This window comes from Podarcis melisellensis (genome assembly GCF_964234715.1).
Source record: "Podarcis melisellensis genome assembly, chromosome: 3".
NCBI classification, from domain to species: domain Eukaryota; kingdom Metazoa; phylum Chordata; class Lepidosauria; order Squamata; family Lacertidae; genus Podarcis; species Podarcis melisellensis.
The window spans coordinates 25282608-25299063 of record NC_138530.1 but is presented as its reverse complement, the minus strand read 5'-3'; the positions used below and the strand labels follow the sequence as shown (position 1 = coordinate 25299063).

The 16456-nt window shown below is 42.6% G+C and overlaps 1 protein-coding gene across 1 annotated transcript; it reads left to right on the top strand.

The window, feature by feature from the left end:
• The first annotated feature begins 676 nt into the window (after window positions 1–676).
• On the top strand, window positions 677–15450 carry NEK2 (NIMA related kinase 2). Its single transcript, XM_081904216.1, has 9 exons — window positions 677–902; window positions 2708–2925; window positions 5455–5695; window positions 7318–7400; window positions 7571–7697; window positions 7990–8212; window positions 9006–9060; window positions 9137–9207; window positions 14428–15450. Exons 1-9 carry the CDS (start codon window positions 807–809, stop codon window positions 14655–14657), a joined length of 1344 nt encoding a protein of 447 aa, XP_081760342.1. The 5' UTR covers window positions 677–806; the 3' UTR covers window positions 14658–15450.
• The last annotated feature ends 1006 nt before the right edge of the window (window positions 15451–16456 follow it).

Sequence of the window (16456 nt, the reverse complement as noted above, 5' to 3'; positions counted from 1 at the left end):
TATTTAAGAGCAGTTTATATTCACCCCAAAGGCAAATGAGAGTGGTGGGGGAAGAGGGAGAGAGGGGTGGCAGAATATACTAAGATACTGTACAGTGATTCATAAACTCCCACTGTCCACTTCACCCTGACTCAGTTCTTATGTTCTGCTACATGCACTTGATTTTGCCTTTCCATGAGAGGCTAAGAGTGTCATTTAAAAATAAAAGGGTTTCTCCTTCCCTGGGTCTTTAGGGTCCTGCTCAGAGTAGCTCCACTGAAATTAGCAGACATTCTCATTCATTTCAGTGGGTCTACTCGGAGTATGATAAATATATAGTTATATTCCATCCTGTCCCTGGTAGCGACTAGGTCACCTGAAGAGCCGAATGCCTGCGATATGGAACCAGAAGTACTGTAATGACTTATGTGCAACTCTTGGGTTTGTGCGGTTTGGTAAAAATACATTCTCGTCGCCTGCCTGATGACGTCTTTTGACTGGCAGGGCACGATCAAAGCGCCACTTGGGATCCGCTTCCGCCGCGTGCCCAAGCCGCGTACCCAAAATACCTCAGCCCCAAGTTTTCTCGCGCCGCCCTCGAGCGCCAGCGGCAGCTGCGGTTGCCTAGCGACCGGGCAGAGGAGCAGCCGTTGGGAGGCACGTGACCTCGGCAGCCGCGCGAGCCAATTGGAAAGAGGGCGGGCGGGCGTGGGCGGCGGCAGACCAATCGGCGGCAGGCGCGGCGTCTTTTAAACGTCTTTTGCGCTGGGGGACGGCTGCGTGTTCCGCTGTGTTTGGGTCGTTTGGCCGCCGCGGAGCGCGGAGCGATGCCGAGCCGCCCGGAGGACTACGAGGTGCTTCTCACTATCGGCGCCGGTTCCTACGGCAGGTGCCAGAAGGTGCGGCGGAGGTCGGACGGCAAGGTAAGTAGAGGTTGCGAGGGGGGGGGCGCCCCGGAGGATTGTGGGAAACGCGGAGGATTGTGGGAGCCCTTCTGAAGCCATGGGAAGGGTAGGGCCTAGGCCAGGGGTGGGAACGCTGTGCTTCCCCAGATGTTGTTGTGTTACAATTCCCATGATTCTCTCTGAGCATGAGAAGAGCCCTACTGGATAAGGCCATATTATATTATTAGTGTTATTATCAGTGCTTTTTCCTAAAAGAAATGTTTAGGGGTACTCTCATTTTGACTCAAGAAAATCACCATTTTATAGTTCAAATCGGGAAAAATAGATGCAGTAAATGGGCAAAAGTACAAAGATTCACAAAATGTTTAGGGGTATGCGTAGCCCTGCGTCCCCCCAGAAAAAAACACTGATGATGATGATGATGATGATGATGAATTTATTTAGTTATATGTCATCAGATAAGTCTCTACTTACACCCAGAATTTCAGTGTCAAGGCCAGCTGCTGTGAATTAAAGCAGGGGTATGTTTTCCAAGAATGCTCCAGCAGCTGTCTTATGCAAACATAGCAGTAGGAGCAGCAAATACAGTGCAGGAAGTTTTATCTGCTCTGCAGTTGCTCCCGCTGCTCCTTTCTCTGCTGGGGGTTTCATCCAGGGTCCTTCTCTCATAGTGGCCAGTGGGATGCCTGAGGGAAACCAGTAATCAAGCCCACACCTGCTATTGTTCCCCAGTGACTGGTATTCAGAGATATGCTGTCTCTGGCACTGAAGGTGGCATGCAGCCGTTGTGATTAACTGATAGCCTTATCAATGCTCATGTAGCCTGGAGCTGAAGGCAGCTGGAGTCTAAGGAAAGCTGAAGGCCACAAATTCACTATCCCTGTCTTAAAACATATGCATATGGATACCACCAAAGAAAGCTTGATGCAAAACAAAGCTTGGAATCAGAAACAGACTTCAATGTTAGAGCTCAGCCCTGGTGCAAAAAACCATTTTTCTGAGCTCCCCCCTTTTCCTGTTTTATTACTGCACCAAAACACAGGCCTTCTATGCAAGCTGTGCTCCTGCTATTTTTTTTCTTTTATGCCTCCCACCCCTAAAAGCCAAATGTGTGGCCCCAGTCTTTGTATTTGTGGGTGAGGTGAAGAGGGACAAGATGCTGCTTTCTAGGGATGCTTCCTGACGTAGATGTGTCTCTATAGCTCACTACTTTAGTTTCCTTACTTGATTGTTAGTTGCTAATGTGGGGTTTCTGGATGTTTTCTTCTGCTGGAAGCAATGTGGTCTCTGACTTCTAATACTCTTGTGCAGGAACTGGACTAAGGTCTTAGTTGCTGCATCTCTGCTTCAGAAACAGTCTTTTTCTACCTGGACTTCTGGGCATGGGACCTGAGACACCATATACATATGCTAGCAAAAGTGTCAGATTGGTTCTGGCACATGAAAGGATTCCCCAACCTCATTAGAACATTGTACTGTGTTGTGCTCTTAATTCTGCAGTTGTGCATTAGGTTGGCTAGACGTTTAGAAGGAAGTTGCAGCTTTTGTTTATTAGTATGTTTGGCATGGGAAGATTTACCATGAGCAAAATCTCAAATTACAAAGCCACCACAAGTGATCCTTGCACTAATAAAATGAGGTGTGAATCTCTAGCTGTGGAAGCAGTGAAGAGATGAGGTCAGGTTTGCTGCTGTTGGGTGCGGGGGTGAGATTTATATTGGTTTAAAGTAAGATGCTAGTCCACTGAGCTTTTAAAATTGTTGTATTGTTGATACGTTTTTTGTATGTTTATTGTTTAGAGATGGCTTGCTCCTTTTTTTCAGGTCTTGGTCTGGAAAGAACTTGACTATGGATCTATGACAGAGTCTGAAAAACAAATGCTTGTTTCTGAAGTGAACTTGCTTCGTGAACTAAAACATCCAAATATTGTCCGGTATTATGACCGTATAATTGACAGGACAAATACAACACTTTATATTGTGATGGAATACTGTGAAGGTGGAGACCTGGCAACTCTGATTGCAAAATGTACAAAAGAAAGGTATGTAAAACTTCTGGATTATCATGACATTATCTTGTGCTGTAGGTTATTAAATTAGTTATGAAGGGTCACAGGCATTTTAAGCCAGCAACCAGAAATTTTGAGTTTTAATTTTGGAGCCAACTGTCATTGAGGGTGAAAGATTATTGCTGAGCAGAGATGCCAATTTTTACCACACTGATGAAATTTTATTTTCCACTTGGCAAGATGTTAACCCATACAGGCAACAAAGTAGTTTGCTTTAAAAAGGTAAAGGGACGCCTGACTGTTAGGTCCAGTCATGGACAACTCTGGGGTTGCGGCGCAACCTGGCGTACAGCTTCCAGGTCATGTGGCCAGCATGACTAAGCCACTTCTGGCAAATCAGAGCAGCGCACGGAAACACTGTTTCTATTTGACGTGCTTTCAAACTGCTAGGTTGGCAGGAGCAGGGACTGAGCAACGGGAGCTCACCCCGTTGCGAGGATTCGAACTAAGATTATTTACTACACAAAGTGCCTGCTTGTGGGAAAATGAAAGTTTGCTTGGACATGCACACACACTTTCCTAAGTAATTACATACCGTATTTTTCGCACCATAGGACGCACTTTTTCCCCTCCAAAAATGAAGGGGAAATGTGTGTGCGTCCTATGGTGCGAATGCAGGCTTTCGCTGAAGCCTGGAGAGTGAGAGGGGTTGGTGCGCACCGACCCCTCACGCTCTCCAGGCTTCGCGGACCTCTTCGCAAGGAGCGGGAGCACTCCGGCTCCTTGCGGAGAGTTGCCAGCATGCCGAAGCCTGCGCGCGCTGAGCTCAGCGCGCCCAGGCTTCGCGGACCTCTCCGCAAGGAGCCGGAGCGCTCCGGCTCCTTGCGGAGAGTTGCCAGCATGCCGAAGCCTGCGCGCGCTGAGCTCAGCGCGCCCAGGCTTCGCGGACCTCTCCACAAGCAGCGGGAGTGCTCCCACGGCTTGCAGAGAGCTGCCTGTTTGCGGGCTGGGGTCGGGCGAAGCTCGAGCTTCCCCCGCCCCAGCCCCGCGCCTGGGGGGGGGGGGGAAATAATTTTTCCCCCTTTATTTCCCCCCCAAAAAATGGGTGCGCCCTATGGTCCGGTGCGCCCTATGGTGCGAAAAATACGGTACTTAGTAAATGTTGTCTTTATTCCCTGTAATCCTCTGGAGGAATATTCCTGTGGATTCTTTTATTTATTTTTTATTACTTCAGTTTGGTTTTTTCCCTTTAGAATCGAAAATCTACTGTTCTAGATAAATGACCTGGCAACTAAAGAAATATACAGTGAGAGAGGCCTTAGCCGTGGATATCACCCTTTTCAGTAGTGAACACTACAATACTGGTGTGATAATCGTACACAACATGATATACTAAATTTGAAATGCATCAAAATCTTTGACTTAAGACTTTAAAAATACAATTTACAGTTTGCTCATAAGGAACCCATGTCCCTCTGTAAAATAGCCTAAAAGTTGGAATGTCTTACACTTGGCTTTATAAAATTAAATAAATAAAATGTCTAATGTCTTGAGCTGGAATCCTTCTGTTTTGGCGCTGCATTTTCCTGTGTTTCAAAAAAACTGGTGAAAAGTTTAGTCTGCTAGCAAGTAATGAAATGATTGTGGGGGGCTTTCAAGTAGTTGCCCAGAGATAGAATATCCTTTATACTTAAACTCTTTGAGATAGCTACAGTTTGGCATTGGGAAAATAAAAACAAAACCTGCAGTTTTAACCGATCCATGCTTGGATGAGTAACATTAGAAAAAGCTGTCTCCCAAACTCTTTGTCAGAGGGCCTGGAGCAGCAGCCATGCCTCTCTTGGATGCAGGTTTGTAGAAGATAAACAGCAACTTTAGATTCTGATCTACTCTAAACTGCTGTGCAAGTGAGACAAGAGTCTGCCTCTTGGACTTGGGGAAAGAGGCGGGGATTTTTCTCACTTGTGTGGAAGTTTGAATAAGATAATGACCAGCAGGAGAGATTCCTTGTCTGGCATGCATGCAGATTTAGATAAGACTGTCTCTCTTCCAAATGCTCTGTGTACTGGAGGTCTTCAGAGGTTCAGCAATGTGGCAATGAGAAACAAGAGTGTCTCCTGTTTTTTTCTTCACTGTTAGCATAATTGGGGAAATTGCTGCCTCAGAAAGGACAAGGGAGCAGGGAGATAATACCAAGGACAAATGGGATTTAGATAATAAGACAAGGCAATATTTGTGGGATTCTTTCAGGGGATTATAGTTAGCTTTCAGTTACTTTCATGTATGCTTGTGACCAAAACACATTATCCAAAGAAATGAATGGCAACCATTCACTTCTACAGTATGGGAAAATTGTTGCACTTGGGGAACACCTGTTGAATGGGGGTGCAGTTTTGGCTCCTGGGGACTCAAGCTACTTAGCTTCACCCCTATTCTATCTGCATAGACCCATGTTTTGAGTTTCTTTACTAAAGTAATGTAATGTTTGAAAATGGGCTGAGAGAGAGAATGGATTTTGGCTTAACGGTACTCAAAATAACCAGTTGTTTCTTCTTTCAAAAGACATTATGTGGAAGAAAACTTTGTCCTTCGCGTCCTCACCCAGCTGACCTTGGCTTTGAAGGAGTGTCACAGGCGGAGTGATGGAGGCCACATTGTGCTTCATCGGGACCTAAAGCCAGCAAATATCTTCCTTGATGGCAAGAAGAATGTGAAGCTTGGTGACTTTGGCCTGGCCAGGATACTTCACCATGATACCAGTTTTGCAAAAACATTTGTTGGCACACCATATTATATGTCTCCAGTAAGTGTCCCAAGATGAAAGCAACTGCGTTAGATTTTGAGCATTGTTACTTTGTGATTGCCAAATCTAACTTACCTTTCAGCAGCAGTTCCTTAAATTTATTGGTATCTAATATAGCATGCTTTGTTTTGTTTACTAAATACAAGTGAAAGTTTGCCATGCTGTATGTTGTATAAAATATCTCCAAAATATCTTTCAGATAGCAGAAATAATAACTGAAATATTTAATAGAGAAGAATTAAATAAATTACACTGGTTTAAATGTTGTGTTTAGCTTGACACAATTGTTTTACAATATTTATATACAGCTTGATCATAAAAAACTGTGTAGTTTACAAATAATAGAACAACACTGGAATTGTCCATAAGAAAAGATAAAAGCAGGTAATTTAAAAAAATGCAAAACCTACTTAAAATCAACGGGGCTTAAAACATGTCAACTCATAAAGTCATGGAAATTTAATTGCACGTGCTTCCTTAGCAGATTTCGGAGCCTTCAATCTTTTCTTAATATTTAAATGTTAACATACTAATATATGCTTCCTAAGGGGAGTCTTGAGTGAATTGCAGCTTAGAAACTGCTCAGTTTAATTGGTTTCGTATCATTCATTGTTATTAATTTTATGAAAGAATGCATTTCTAGTTGATACGGAAGGGGGGGCATGACTTCTTCACCTTCTTCTTCGCTACAATATATCCATTTATTTCCAATTGTCAATGTCAAAAGGGACTAAAATCTATAAAATTCATAGAAAATCAACGTGCCAATTTGCTCAATTTCTCTAGGACTCCATGACACCTTCCCTGTCCTCCATAATCCCTCAAGCAAGGTGTCAAGACCCTAATCCTGTCAAATCACTCTGGCCAAGCCTTTCATCCAGGCAATGCCAGTACATGGACCATTGTCTTCTCATCACCTGTACTCAGGATATGCTTATCTGCGCATATCTCCAGCTCTGCATATTCCCCCTCCCTCCTCCATATGTTAATCCTGTGTAACCCAACCTCTTCTTAATGTATTCATGATGTAACTGGGATGTGTTTTGCACTGTATTCTGGGGCATGGAGGGAAGTTTCAAAAGTTCATGTCACCTCTTTCTCGCTGTTCAATCTCGCCTTGAACCTGTTGCGCAATAAACTTGGATCTTCTGCAGCTTGCTCCTGTCTCCGGCTGAGCTCATTTTCCTCCGCAGGGATCCGTGGACTTAGTCCGATGAGCTGGGTGGCAGAGCAGCCTCGCACCCAGATTTTACCGTAACATAGTAAAGGGGGGAAATAATGGTAATTTCACTAAGAAAAGCAAACCCCTCTTAACACCAACTGCTGGAGGCAGGTTTGAATTCCAATATGACTTTCCTCTTTCAATGTTATATTGACACAGTCAAGTCAAAAGGTGGACAAGTTGACAGTGCTAAAATACAGTAAGCAGCAAGTATGAGTTAGCACTAAAAGTGTTATTGCCATCATGGAATGCTACTTACTATGTGTTTTTTAATGCTTAACACCTAAGTAATACTCCAGAATGCATACTGGTAACAAATTTTGTGGCCACATTTCATCTAATTTGCAAACTAATTATTAATATATTCTGTACTAATATATTCTGTTTCCCCCCCTGTTAGGAACAAATAAATCGCATGTCCTACAATGAGAAATCTGACATCTGGTCTTTAGGATGTCTTCTCTACGAGTTGTGTGCGTTGTCGTAAGTATAGTACCAGCCAAAAGTTTCTAGGCAGGCATTTGGCAGCATTTAAACTCATTTTGCAGTATAGCCATGCTCTTGAGAAGAAGCAACTAAATCAAGACATGGGCACCAAAACATTCTAGAAAGAACAAATAAATAAGAAGAGCTTGTTTGTTCACTCTTTCTAGGCCTCCATTCACAGCCTTTAACCAAAAAGAGTTGGCAGAAAAGATAAGGGAAGGGAAGTTCAGACGGATCCCATACCGTTATTCAGATCAGCTGAATGAACTCATCACAAAGATGCTGCACCTAAAGGTAAGGGTGATTTCTCAAGGGTACAATGGGTGGTGTCCAACGAGCTGCTGGTGGAAGCTTCTGCCCTTCTTCTTGGCCTATTGTCTATCATATCCCCAAAGAAGGAAGTGTTTATGACCCTTCCATATTAGTTTTCGATGCAGCAGAGGTGGCTGCAGTCAAACCCAATCCAGACAAGTACTGTATACATAATTTGATCCCCAGATGTGCTGCTGCCTGAAAAAAACTTGCAGTGGCTCGTTAGACGTAACATTTCTGCACAGTGACTATAATAAGTCTCCCTGATTTCAAGGATTACTGTCGGCCTTCAGTTGAAGAAATTCTGCAGAACCCTCTGATAGCCAGCCTGGTATTGGAGGAGCAAGGGAGAAACTTGGAGAGAAGAGGGCGACGATCAGGAGAGCAAGATAAAGTAGAAAGACTTTCCGGAACTCCAGCGAATGAGCTGAAACTGAAAGAGCAGCAGCTACAAGAGAGGGAGCGAGCCATAAAAGAGAGAGAACACCGGCTAGAACGTAAGAACTAATGCAGCAATGGGATGTGGGGGTTTGGATTCCTGCTCCATCAGTGCCTTCAATGGGGAGTGGGATGCATGAAGGAAACGTTAATACAGTTCTTGCAAGGTAAGGGACCCCTGGACGGTTAAGTTCAGTTGAATTCAACTCGGGTGCAGCGCTCATCTCCACTTTCAGGCCGAGAGAGCCAGTGTTTGTCCACAGATAGCTTTCCGGGTCGCATGGCCAGCATGGCTAAACCACTTCTGGTGCAACAAGACACCGCGACAGAAGCCAGGGCGCACAGAAACACTGTTTACCATCCCACTGCAGTAGTACCTATTTACTTGCACTGGTATGCTTTCGAACTGTTAGGTTGGCAGGAACTGTGATAGAGCAGTGGGAGTTCCCCCCGCCTTGCAAATTCGAACGGCTGACCTTGTAATTGGCAAGCCCAAGAGGCTCGGTGGTTTAGACCACAGCACCAGCGGCAAACCCCCCACATGAGGGTCAAGTCATATGTAACTTGGAATGCACCTGAATAGATGGTATATTCAACTAATAGTTTCATGGTGCAATCATGTTACCTAAACATGGATGCAGTGACACTACTGTGCTTGCGTGTGTTTTCCGTTATGGATCTTGTTTATCCTTTTATAATAAGCCAAAGACACTGTTCATAGAAGCAGAGGACTCCACACACTATGCAGGTTGCATGCTGCTTTCCCCATGGGCCATTTACTGGTCAGAATAAAAAGCTGTCATAGGTGCACACTGTCTGCAATTGGATAACATGGCTTGTCTTTTGTTCCAGAGAGAGAGCGGGAATTGTGTGTTCGGGAGAGACTGGCAGAAGAAAAACTGGCTAGGTTGGTTTTAAAATGTCTAAAAGTGTCTTGTTTTGAAAAGGGCTTTTCTTTTATTAACCAGCTCCTTTCTAAACAGGGCTGAGAACATGGTGAAGAATTACAACTTATTCAAGGACCAGAAGCTATTGCAGCCAGCGACATGCCCAGGTAGGAGAAGATGTTGGAAGCTCTTAACGGACTGCTAAACCCGGAATCCCCAGATGCTACCAGCCTTAGTACTAGTGACCTCTCTAGTAACGCTCCTTCTACGGTGGATATTAAGTCAGCTTTCCTGGCAGCTCCAGTATGTTTTAATACCGGTGGCAGCTTAGGATGGTCTTAATATGTGTATGAAGGGGCTAGATTGGATGCCCACTGTGGTGGTACTTCCCTTTGCCAGTAGTAAATGCTGGATACTTGAAGCTGTTGATGCTCCTCATCTGTATGGTAAACCATGACTTTAAGAGGAGGCTTCTGAAATGCTGTATACTGTAAATTCCTTGAAGGTTTGGTCAGGGGCAGAGGTGTTTGACATCTTTGCCACTCAGACAAATGAAGAGTTGGACAACCTAAATCTCTCTGCTTCTCTTTGCCTCTATTTAACTGCTAAGCCTAGTTTAGATACCACTGCTACCCAAGATGGGAGGCATCATGACTTCAGTGAATATTTTCTACAATTCAGCTGTCACTTTCTAGTGCCAGATCTATGTGTGTGCATTATACCTCTGTCTTCTTACATGTTTACGACTTGGAGCCAATTTTGGCTTACTTGAACTCTAAAATTAATCCTGAAATAAAATATATTTTAACTTATCATTTTGTAAATGGATGTGCAAAGAGGCTAATTTAGGCTAACTTGGAGTTTATTTGATGGTGACCTACTAGTTAATAGGTTTTTGTTCTTGGAGGCCATTTAGAATGGGCTGTACATTCTAATGCATATTCAAACTAGATGGGGATTTAAGCCTCATTCAAAAGCAGCCAAAATACAGGTAGCTTTTCTTTGATTGTAGTCTAGTCAATTTTTTATATATCTTGCTTTAAAACACTGCAATTCTAGGTTCTATGCTGTTTTCTAGGAATATAGCCTGGGATACCATGAACTGATGCAGCTTGATTTTTTTTCTTTAAACTTGACTTTTCTTTGGGACCCCACCTCTTCATTTCAAAAGCTGTTTGTCAGGCAGCATGAGTGGCCTCATTTATAATAAACAGAAGCCTAAAACCCCATGCAGCTACCTGTGTGGACTTCCGGAAGCCTACCAGAGTAACTGCCATGGGGTGTCTAGTCAATGCAAAACCCAAATTCTAGTACTGTATGTTGCTGTTTGAGCAATAGTCCTAGTAAAGAAATCCAGCAAATAATGTAGCCTCTTAAAAATACTATTTTTCTTTGTGGATAATGGCTTTTGCTTCAAAATCACAGACAAGTCTTCGCTAATCACCACAAACTTAAATGATGATAGAATTCTTATTTATCTGACTTATCAAAAAGGAATGGTGTGATATTAAAGCATCCTCAGGAAGTGATCTTCTTTGTAGTCTTCGAATCAAAATGAAGCTTCTGCAAAAAATGCCACTGTGTTTGCAACTGATATTTTCCCACTCCAGCTCTGTGTTCTAAGGGACCTGCTTCACTGGGCAAACCCACTTGACTTGAGTAATAATTTAACAATTGCATTATCTGGGTGATGCCCCTTTGAAACTAATGGACTTTAAGTAACCAATGAACCAAAGTTCATTGATTTCAGGGAGTACATTCAGAATATTACCTAGCTGGATGTTGTCCTGTAATAATACAGCTCTTGCATATAGTAGCCTTTTATTATTCCATATGCAGGCTGTATTCTATGTTATGTATGGTTTTACTTATCATTAAAATATGTAATTTTTGGTTGGGGGTATTGAAAGTCCTTGAAAGGTGGGCTTTCTGAATTTGCCCAGTGTTTTCTGGGCCTTCCCATCTCCTGTGGCCAAAGAAATCTGAAAGCATTGCAGTTAAGCTGCATCAAAAAGGTAATCTACAGTGCCTTACAATGAGGTATTAAAGTCTATTCAAAACTATTGTAAAGGAGGCCTGACTAGTGGGCTCTTTTAAGATAAGAATCCCCCTTTACTTGCAAAATATCTAATTCTGCATGCCCACTATTCACTTTTTTAATTTACTTCTGATGTGAGAAATTGCTTGGCTAAATTACCACCATTCATGGTAAGCAAAGCTGTATACACAAGAGTCCCACTATCCAAACACAATGCATATTCAGGAAATTATTTGTTAGGTGAGTGTTCATGTAAATGGTCAACAATTGCCATAGATTCTTGTGGGGAAAAAATTCTAAAGCGTTGCCAACCATGGAATTCTGACCCTAAAGTGACAACAAAGCCCTCTGAAACCTTGCAAAAGGCAAATAAGGAAAGAAAAATGCTCTTATTTGTCTAATCTTACCCCCAGCCTGCCCAAGGTTTCTGGCAAATGGCTGCCACAGACTAGCAAAACACAAACAGCCTTAAACAAGCCTTACTTTTTATTTGTTTACAGTTCAACACACAAGTCTGCCTGTTTGAATATCTCCTTCTACATTCAGGCAGTTCTTTGTGATATTGGTCCAGCTTGTGAATCACAGTAAACCACAGTTAATGGTTTGCTATGAGCAAACTGCTCTCCACTTGCGCTTCCACAATCCCACAGTTAGTGTTATGTTCAAGTCAGGCATCATAGTTTGTTTCACTCCTAAGAAGTCAAGATCTGTAGTTAGGTTTGTTCTTGGCTTACTAATCCTGTGTTTCTTGGAGCTAAGCAGACAACATCTCTGTCTTAGCATAATGATAAAGAACATGATCTGTTTCTCCTGTTTTCTGGCATCAAGGAGCAAAGTGCCACGGAGCAGCATGCTCATGATAAACCATTAACTATGGTTTATTGTGATGTGCAAAGGAGGCCCAGTGACTCCTCAGAAAAAGAGGCATAGTAAAGACAGCTATATTATTGATCTTTAGCTATTGTCTAGAATATGTACCCAAAATCGAGATATGGTTCCATGACATATAGTGCAGGGATTACTTTCAGGTTTTAGATATATGCTGCAGTTGAAGTGGGCTAACGTACCACGGGTGAATGGGTTTTGAAGCTGAACATTTTGTGGGCTTGTGTTATATATATGGGGAAATCCCCACACTATCAATGTAAATGGTACATTGTCCAAAGGTGGGTCAGAGAAGGGATGGATGAGTGGGAGAAAACAATACAATGGCATGCACTTGGGGTTTGGTTGGCTGGGGATAAAGACAAATATAATGGTGTAGCCACAGATTGGCAGTGCATTCCCAAGTTCTGGAACAGACATGAGAGCAAGTAGTATTCAGTATCTTCAGAGTTGGGACCTTCTCCTACCTGCTGTTCACTAGGAGTGTTGGACTATAACTTCATCATCTCTGACTATGCTGCTGGCAACTGATAAGTTGTTCAAAACATCTGGAGGGCAATAGATTGGAGAAGACTGCTTTTACCTAACTCAAGGAAAGTTGGGCTGTTTTTGATTTTTAGCTGTGTTCTTCTCGTTGCCCAATTTTCCTCAGTTCTCTCATGACTTGAACAAATAAATAAAAATATTATTGCTGCTGCTTCCAGTGGAATCTTAGGTTATGTCCATCAGTTGATAAGCAGGGTCAGTGCTACTTCCAGGGTCTAGACACTCCTTCAAAACTGCCAAATTACTGACCTCTCCCTCAGTTTCCCAGAAGAAGAAGATGAAGTCAGTGGATGTTGGCTCTCCTTGTTGCATCATTAATAGAAGATGACAGCTGAAGGTGGGCCTGAGGCTTCCACGCATTGGCAGTGGGGTGCTCTCCTTAGACATGGGGCATTGGCAGCTGCCCATCATTGCTGACATCTGACACTTCCCTTGACCAATGGAGGAGAAATCTGCTTCCAAACTGAAGACTGAGCTTGAGATACTTATACCATGATTAATCATTGCTCTTAGATCAAGGATGGGGAACCTCCAGATGTTGCTAGACTTCTGGCTCTTAGAATAAGGAGACCTGCTTTCAAATCCCTCCTCAGCTGCAAAATTTGCTAAGCAATCGTGGGCCAAATTCTCTTGGCATAAACTGTCTCCCAAGCTGGCTGTGACCATGGGGGTATGCAGTCTGAGACCATGTCTGCACCATACATTTAAAACACTATGATGCCACTTTAAAAGTCATGGCTTCCTCCAAGCAATCTTAGAAGCTGTAGCTTGTTAAGGATGCTAAGAGTTGTTAGGAGACCCTGGTAGAGGAATAGGGATTGCCTAACAACTCAGCATCCTTAACAAACTACAGTTCCCAGAATTCTTTGGGAGAAGCCATGACTGTTAAAATGGTATGATACTGCTTTAAATGTATTGGTGGATGTGGCCTGAGTTACTACAAAGAGCATAAACATGTAATAAAATCATTCAATGAAACTACCCTTTTGTATGGAACATGTCCTGTGCAGTGTAATATAATAAAAACACATAACACTAAAACTCAGTGAAGGAGCAGTGTTATATAATGTGGGTGTAAGGAGAATATACGCATGATGAAAAGTGCTCACTTGCCAATTTCCTGTGCATAAACAATTGCCACACATGAAATTTAACTTCTTCAACTAAGCATGTTTATGCTGCACCCATTTGACATGGTTTTAAACTGATTCATACTTGCAAATTGCTTCAGTTTTATAAAATAAAAGTGCATTGACCAACATTGTCCTTCAGAGATGAATTAAAAGTAAGAAACAAGGCTTTTCATCCGTTGGCTCTCCCCCCCCCCCCCAATCCTATTCTGACTTTCCTAAGGCAAATGAGATTTATTTCTGTCTTTCACACACAGAAGATCTCTATATGATAATCCTTCCCTTCACAATAATGTGTACACAGTCTAGAAGGCACATTTTCCCAGATAAGCCCTATAAGAGTACTGAACCCAGCCAGATGTGCGGGGTATAAATACTAGTAATTATTATCATTGTTACTACTACTGAATGCCTTTGCCCATGTAACTAGCATGGTACACACATTCCTCCCCCAAAAGGCAGTGATATTGAATTTTTTTCCAACAAGGGGAGTGGCAACTGTGGAACCTTCAGTGTAATCAAAATTTCGCCTTGTAGAGGGGTATGAACACTTGCAACCTTTGCTGAAAACTCAAAATGGAAGGAAGTGAACTAGGGGTGGCTGATCTCTGGCTCACCAGACATTGTCAGACTCCAACTCTATGGAATGGCCATTACAGAATGGCGGGAGTTGGGAGTCCCAACAACATCAGAGAGCCAGAGGTTATCCACCCCTAGAGTAAAGAATAAACTAATATTCAGTGAGTGAGAGTTAAGTATTTGAAAAGCATCTTTCTGTTTTTTTAAAGATGACGAAGCGCTGCCAGTCTTTCCTACGAGAAAAAAGAAGGTTCAGTTTGGTGACGAAAGCAAAGAAAATGCTCAGTCTGAGGACAGCCTGGAGAATTTCCCCCTCTCGAAAGAAAAAGGCTGTAATCTGAAGAAGCGTCTCTATGCTGCCAACCTGCGGGCTCAAGCCCTTTGTGAGCTGGAGAAACACTACCAGCTCAAAAGCCGCCAGCTTCTCGGAATGCGCTGAATATTTGTGTGTATCATGTACAGAACTGATGTTTTCAGTAGTGTCATTTAAGCTGATGTTTCCTGTGGTGTGTATGATGAAAAGCTGCATAGGATGGTTTTAGAAAAGGTGCTAAAATAGTCTTTTAAACTCTATGTAAATAAATGTAAATAACTGTGTGGTTGTGTGCGAATAACTCTTTTCCTTAGAGTTTGCATTTTTTATGCATTTGGCTTGCTAGTGTTGCGTTACTTAGGCCAGTTCTAAATATAAATATTCATGGCGTGGTTAGCTAGATTTTTTTTTAATGATTACGATGTGATTTTAACAAATAGCACAACACTGGATATAAGATTTAAGGAAGTGATTCTGCTGCATCAGAAGAAGAAAAAAACCCTCACTAAATTTAGGTGTGTATAATAGTTGGATTTTTACAAGCATAATGTTGCACCTAGCACAATATCTGTTCCTTCTAATTAGCTGAATTACTCCCCCTGCAAAGTTTTCTGAAATGTTACATTGTTTAATGAAAAATGTTAAAAAAGAGGCAAGTATGTAATGTGTTCCAGGACATCCCCACAGAACGGAGTAGATATCAAAATTTGACTGGAGGAAAAGAATTTACAGGTAGCCTTTTGTTTAAAGACTCATTTCTCATGAGAGGTTTTATACATTAAATATGGTTGTACATGAGTTCTTATGTCTGAAGGAAGGTAATAAATTTCCCATGCAGGGAGATCTGTGGACTTCAGAGGTCAGGATGCATACATACTCTTTGGATGAAGCAACATGTTATTAAAAACAGAAGTGTAAATAGTCTTGTATGCCTTTTTGTCCTTTTCACACCTTGTGATGAATGTATGAAGCTGCTTTTGATCTCTTTCGTTAATCCAAAACATTAGATAGAATTTAAATAGCTTAATTCTCCAATGGCCTGGAGGTGGTGCACTTGCTCTGTTGATGTGGTGATCCAGAGTTATGTCTCCTCTGCAAGTGCCTGTATGTGAAATTAACGCCTGTCTGCTTCAGTAGAGCTTACTGTCAAATAAATTTGGCTCATGAGTTCAGCTTTAACCTATATTCACATGCCACATTATTTTAGAAAAGCATGGCCACCCAGCTCCTCTGAAATACATGCATGTTCTGAAGTAATGGGATAGCTGTTGTCTTCATTGCAGCCTGGTCATATGCACATGGCACATGAGTTGCAGGCTTTCTGTCTCCTTAAAAATATCTCTCGCATGCGGACACACACACAATTTTGCATTACAGCCTAGAAATGGCTTATCTATCTTCAGTGAACACTGGGCCAGATAAGTGCTTGGTTTTCATTGGTTTGTGCCTCCCCTTTGCATACCAGTTTACAAACTACAAAAGTAACTGGAAATGTGAATTTTAAGCTGCTATAGCAACATGTTCCACTGACACTTGAATAGCTAGGTTTTCCAAACCCTTGCAGTACTCTTTAATTTACATCTAGTGCCGTTTTTCTAGAAAAAGAGGTGCTGGAACACCCACCAATCCCACTCCTGAGCTGCAGTCATGCTTTCACCACACAGCAGCTCCCCAGCTTTCCACCTTGCTCTTGGTACATAGGGGAAATAATATTTCACCCTATCCATTCCAGCCTCTCACCTAGGAGCAAGCCCACTTACAAGCAACCCCCATGAAGTGTGCCTTTAACCTCAGCCCAAAGGGGCAGTGGCAGCCACCCTCCCTTGCACCCCCAGAAACAAGCCACAACCAACTGTGGCAAACTTCTTGCTCTTCTGTGGCAGATGTAATCAACCTACCAAACCTGGTTTCTCCAACATGTTTCC